The sequence below is a fragment of the Pinus tabuliformis genome, chromosome 1_2 (genome assembly GCF_031772625.1).
Source record: "Pinus tabuliformis cultivar Carrire ecotype Pingquan chromosome 1_2, CPIR1, whole genome shotgun sequence".
NCBI classification, from domain to species: domain Eukaryota; kingdom Viridiplantae; phylum Streptophyta; class Pinopsida; order Pinales; family Pinaceae; genus Pinus; species Pinus tabuliformis.
Genome location: NC_142298.1, coordinates 765,745,428 through 765,751,332, shown reverse-complemented (window position 1 = coordinate 765,751,332; position 5,905 = coordinate 765,745,428). Strand labels below are relative to the sequence as shown.

Here is a 5,905-nt window from a genome sequence, read left to right as displayed (position 1 = left end):
TTTAGTTTTACTATTGTGACACTCCTCTTCAATGATCCTAAGATTAACAAGGTGGTCCACAATTTAATGATATTTTCTAAACCTATTGTAGCCTTTAAATCTTTTTTGTTGCTTTTTCTAACGGTCAATCTTCTTTTCCAAAATAATTATACATAACTTAGCTAAGCTAATCATAATGATCTTATAATTAGAGGGAATGCTTTTAACCCCAATTTTAAAAATAGGTACAATGAGGTTTTGCACCCAAGTATAAAGAAACATTGCTTCAATGCTAAATTAAATAGCTTGTGTATGTAAGCTACAAAGATAAACCTTCTGATTTCAAAAATTCCAACTTAATAACCTATAATGTCTTTAATTTATTGAATTGTAAACCTCAACTAAAAAATATTCATCCTTTATAAAAATGTTCAAAATAATATCCACAACTTTAAGGATCTTAAAAATTTTCAATAAAAAAAATTCTAATCATTCCAAGAAATCATATTAATTTTATTAATTTTTTAGTTTTACTAATTAAAATATTCCTTCAAAGCTTCTTAAGATCTAGTTTAAATACATGCCCACTGCTGTTACATATTTATTTTATCAATATTCATTATGCTTAATAATTTTTAAGCAGTTTTGCTAATAAATAATTATTTTACTATCGGTTCACCCAACATATTCATACAGAACATATTAATAAATTTATAAAAAAACCAATAAAATTATAATAAAGAATTACCATATTTTTTTTAAGAAGTATGAATCCCAGAATAGCTTTATTTTTTCTTTCATGTGTGAGTATTCTTCACTGTGTTTTTATCTCTATAGTTGAACGCTAGAACTAAGATTAAAGTATTGGGAGAGTCTATAATTTATTTGAATAAACTGGGGGAGCCAATGACTTAGGACATATGAGCAGTTCCTATCGTAAGGAATTATTAAGTCACATTATTTAATATTTGTTTATTAACTTAATGTTTAGTTTTAAAAAAAATATTAAATATATGTTATTTTTTAATTTTTTATTCTTAATATGTATTTAATAGATTTAATTATGTTTTCCATAACGTGTAAGGTAATAGATAATAAAATGTTTTGGTAAGATTTTCTGGGTTGGAAAAGATCAAGATTTGAAATTGTAAATACCAAGTACAAATTAATGAAAAAATAAATTTAATTATCTTTTACTAAACACTTATTTTAAATATTTTTTTTATAAATATGATGTACCCAACCACAATGTGGCCATGGGGTTAATGTTGTGGAGTCAACCCTTCATTTAAATTATGTAGAGTTTTCGAATCTTTTTGAGATGTAAATTATCAAAGTAAATAACTTCTAATCCAACTATTTATCTAACCATAGTAATCACATTAAATATACTAATGACCTCATGAACAACAATATTAAAAATATTATACATTGACAATCTTGGACATCACATTCTATAAGAGCCCAACTTAGGCTTCTATATTACACCGAGCAGTGTCAGCTAATTCGAATGGTAGCAAAACCTGGGCTCGGATTTTAGTTTAAGATGTGCAGGGGGGGGCTATCTGCGAGGTCTCTGGTCTGTGTTCTTTATATCTTAGCGGTGTTATGGATCGTGGAGCAGAGTGTAGCAAAACCTATTAGAGATGGTAACCATTTTATTTTTCTGTGTCTAGATTTGATTGGATTGATTGATTGAATCAAATTGTTAATATAATGTATATGTGCAGGTCTTTTGCCCAACGGGAACTTCAAGTATCCCCCTAAGACCTCCACCATGAAAGGCACGGTGGTCACGGGTTCGAATTCCATTCCCTTCTGGCAGACCAACGGGTTCGTCGAATACATATCGGCCGGGCAAAAACAGCGCGACATGGTGCTGGTAGTTCCAAATGGAGATCATGGCGTGAGGCTCGGAAACGAGGCAAAACTGAGCCAGAGGGTCGAGGTGAAAAATGGATCCTACTACTCACTCACCTTCAGCGTTGCTCGTACCTGCGCGCAAAATGAGAGACTGAACGTCTCCGTTCCGCCGAAGGCAGGCGATCTGCCAATGGAGACGATTTACAGCAGCAACGGCTGGGATTCGTACGCTTGGGCCTTCTGGGCTGCATCCAACATAATCGATATTACTCTGCACAATCCTGGCGTGGAGGACGATCCCACCTGTGGTCCGATCATCGATGACATAGCTATCAAAGAGCTCTTTCCACCGTCCTATGTTGGGGGTAGGTAACCAATTCCATGAAATACCGGCACGGTGCCTTTTCAGTATTTTTTTTTTCAGACGAAAGAAATCAACCAGCTTTCACGTATACATAGTATATCTTAAAATTCAATTCCGCAGAATATTTTAGAATTTGATAGATAGTATTTAAAAAATATTTCAGAATCTAATAGATAGGAGTTATGTTAAATAATTGATTTTTTTTTTTATGTTGAATTGAGCCTTATGTGATTCATAATAGTTATAAGTAGAACTTCGGCGTAAATCACGCCAGTGTGGCTCATTGTCAGGACAAGTTGAAGAAACAGATCCAGCTTTGCATGCTAAATAGTCTGAGGAGCCTCCAACTCTAAAATATTTCCAAAATCTGCCATATATATTTTGAAATCTGATAGAGAAGAGTCATGTTTTGAGAATATCTCAAAAACTAATAAATAAGAGGGATTTCAAACAATTAGCTCACCCGTGTGGTTAAATTTCAGAAATTTGTTATGTATGGCTTTGTCAGATTCCAAAATATTTCCAGAATCTGCCATATATATCTTAAAATTTAATAAATGAAAATCTTATTTTAAGAATATCTCGGAATTTAACTGATAAAAAAAACGTGAAACCATTACGCTAACCTTTATAGTTAAATTCTAAAAATCTATAGTATAGCTTTGTCATATTCCAAAATATTCTCAAATTCTGCCATATATCAATATAACCATTACTAAACCATCGGAGAATGTATTATGGTTATTTACTCAGGTAACTTGGTGAAGAATGGAAATTTCGAAGAGGGGCCGTTAATTTTAGGCAACTCGTCCGGTGGTGTCCTTCTGCCGCCCAACATGGACGACGAGAATTCTCCGCTGCCGAGTTGGATCATGGAGTCTCTAAAGGCCGTCAAGTACATCGACGCCCTTCACTACGCCGTTCCGCAGGGAAAGAGAGCGATCGAGCTCCTCTCGGGGATGGAGAGCGCCACCTCGCAGATGGTAACGACGGAGGTGGGGAAGCCGTACGTTCTGAGCTTCTTGGTGGGAGACGCTAACAACACGTGCAGTGGCTCCATGAGGGTCGAAGCGTTTGCTGGGCGACAGACTGTGCAAGTTCCCTACAAATCTAAGGGCAACGGAGGCTTCAAGAGGGCCAAGCTCACGTTCACCGCCACTTCTGCGAGGACTCGCATTGCATTCTTCAGTAGTTATTATCACATGAGGAGTGATGACTCCAGCTCCTTGTGCGGTCCTGTGGTAGATGATGTCAAGCTGTTACCACTCCATGCTGACTCAACTATTATCACATGAAAGTGATGACTTCAACGCCTGGTGCGGTACTTTGGCAGATGGTGTCAAGCTGTGTTTTTTAATCAAAATCTCTGCTTTCACCTTCATGTTATAGCGGGAGAAAGCTACTTCTAGCCACCTTTCTGATCTAAATTAACAACACACATGCCTTACTGCCCACATATATGCATATGCCCGTATTGATTCTCTCCTTTCGAAGCACAGCCATGCGTTAGAGTAATTCCATTTCCTGATGTCTCAAGGATGCAAAGTTCTTATTTGTTTCAAAGATGGCTAGGACACCATTCGTATTACCATGTTAGATTGAACCTGAGATATGTAATAGGTGTGTTTTCTTTTAAATATGATTTTTAAAATATTAATTTAATTAATGGATAGTAGGGATTTAATTTCTATAAAATATTTTAGAATATGTTTATTAATTTATTAGAAGATTCTAGCAACAGATTTAATTATAAATTATTATTAATTTAATGTTAATCAATACAATTTATAATGTCATGATAAGGGCGAAACACATTTTCTGCCATAATTTTTGATACAGTTGCAATAATATTCATACCATGACTTTTGGATATTTGTGTATTGTTTATTGTAAATATGATAATGGCCTAACACATTTTCTGCCATATTTTTTTGATACAGTTGCAATAATATTCATACCATGACTTTTGGATATTTGTGTATTGTTTATTGTAAATATTTACAAGAAAATCACACTAAATTAATTTTTTTAGAAATAGTTGATACTTTTAAATCACATATTTAGTATCAATTAATGTCCACCATAATATAAGTAAATGTTTGCATCAAAGATAGATAATTATAAGATGTAAATAAATATGTTTACCATTAGTCACTTCCCATTTATCTATTCATCAACATTTTAATAAACAGGAGTAAACATGTAAACTTGCTAGTTACTACACACCAAAACTTATGCAGTTTTGAGTGGACAATTAATTTCTTCATTTCAAATATCAATTTGCAATTTTCTTGAAAACATAATTTTTCCACTTGTTTGTTTTAGATTCCATTAGTAAAGCCATCTTACAATGTATGCATTTCATTTCATTTAGCTTACTCTTTCTTGATTGGTACTTCTTAAAAATATGTTTATTTTGAAATATGATTTTTAAAATATTAATTTAGTTATCTATAATTATTAAGTAAATGGTAAAGATTTAACCTACACTAAATATTTTAGAATATTCTTATTTGTTTTTAAAGTTGTTTCTAATATTATTGGTATTACCATGTTAGACTGGTCATGAGGTGCTAGTCTTTCTTAATTGGTACTTCTTGCATCTATGTTTATTTTGAAATATGATTTTCAAATATTAATTTAATTATCAATAATTATTAAGTGGATGGTAGGGATTTAACTTCCACTAATATTTTAAAGTATTCTTAATAGTCACAAATGGAAAATTAAGATTTATATCAAAAATAATTATTTTTCTTAATTAAATTGACTAATTAAAAAAAATGTCATATGAACCTAAGTTATGGCATGTAATATTAACAAAACCTATTTAGAAATTAAGAATCTTTAAAATAAAATGAGCTTAAATTTTGTTATATGTTTTTAAAACATATATATATAACTCATATATAATTTATTTTTATAATTAATATTAATAATAATATTTTAAAAATAAGTTACAATTTAATTAATATAAAATATATTATAAAATAAATTTTATGATATTTATTAATATTTATCAACTATTTGATTATATAGTTAACTTTTAGCATTTATATATGTTATATTTACTTATTCATATTACAACATCTTATTTACCCCAATAAATATAAATTATATAACTTCCTCTTATTTTGATATTAAATTACCAAATTCACATCTAATAATAAAATAAGATAAATATAACACATGATATATATATATATATATATATTCTCCAATCTTTTTCTCTTCCATTTCACTGGCTCTCTCTTCCTTCCACGCTATCATGCTGTCAGTGGGAATTAGTATTGCCTCTATCACTGGGACTTGGCAATTTGCATCCCCTCTTCGGTCGGTGTGCATGTTCAAGTATCGGTATCTGTTTGTTTAGTTGTTTATCTGTTCAGAGGACATGCCTCCATGTCTTCGGTTTTAACACGTAATCGACGAGAGTAGGGGAATTTGTTATTAAGAGGTTTCAGTGCTCTTGGGATAGAAACCTCAACCGAAGTAAAGGGGCATTCTAGACAAACTAGGTACAAGTGATATGTATCATCATTTCAGATGCCAAGGATTTAAAAAACACAAAGGGGCATTCTACACAAACTAGGGACAAGTGTTAATACAACATCGTTTCAGATGCCAAGGATTTAAAAAACACAACCACCATGACCAATGATATTAAATCATTCCGACTACATATTTTATTAAAGTAGT

The 5,905-nt window shown here is 31.8% G+C and overlaps 1 protein-coding gene across 1 annotated transcript; it reads left to right on the top strand.

The window, feature by feature from the left end:
* Positions 1 to 1,504: 1,504 nt before the first annotated feature.
* On the top strand, positions 1,505 to 3,697 carry LOC149208081 (BIIDXI-like protein At5g11420). Its single transcript, XM_089393998.1, has 3 exons — positions 1,505 to 1,628; positions 1,710 to 2,207; positions 2,960 to 3,697. Exons 1-3 carry the CDS (start codon positions 1,526 to 1,528, stop codon positions 3,499 to 3,501), a joined length of 1,143 nt encoding a protein of 380 aa, XP_089250124.1. The 5' UTR covers positions 1,505 to 1,525; the 3' UTR covers positions 3,502 to 3,697.
* The last annotated feature ends 2,208 nt before the right edge of the window (positions 3,698 to 5,905 follow it).

Coding starts and splice junctions, on each gene's coding strand:
- LOC149208081 (XM_089393998.1), top strand. CDS start 1,526: ATGTGCAGGGGGGGGCTATCTGCGAGGTCTCTGGTCTGTGTTCTTTAT. Junction 1,629..1,709: donor AGCAAAACCTATTAGAGATG/GTAACCATTTTA, acceptor GTATATGTGCAG/GTCTTTTGCCCAACGGGAAC. Junction 2,208..2,959: donor TCCACCGTCCTATGTTGGGG/GTAGGTAACCAA, acceptor TTATTTACTCAG/GTAACTTGGTGAAGAATGGA.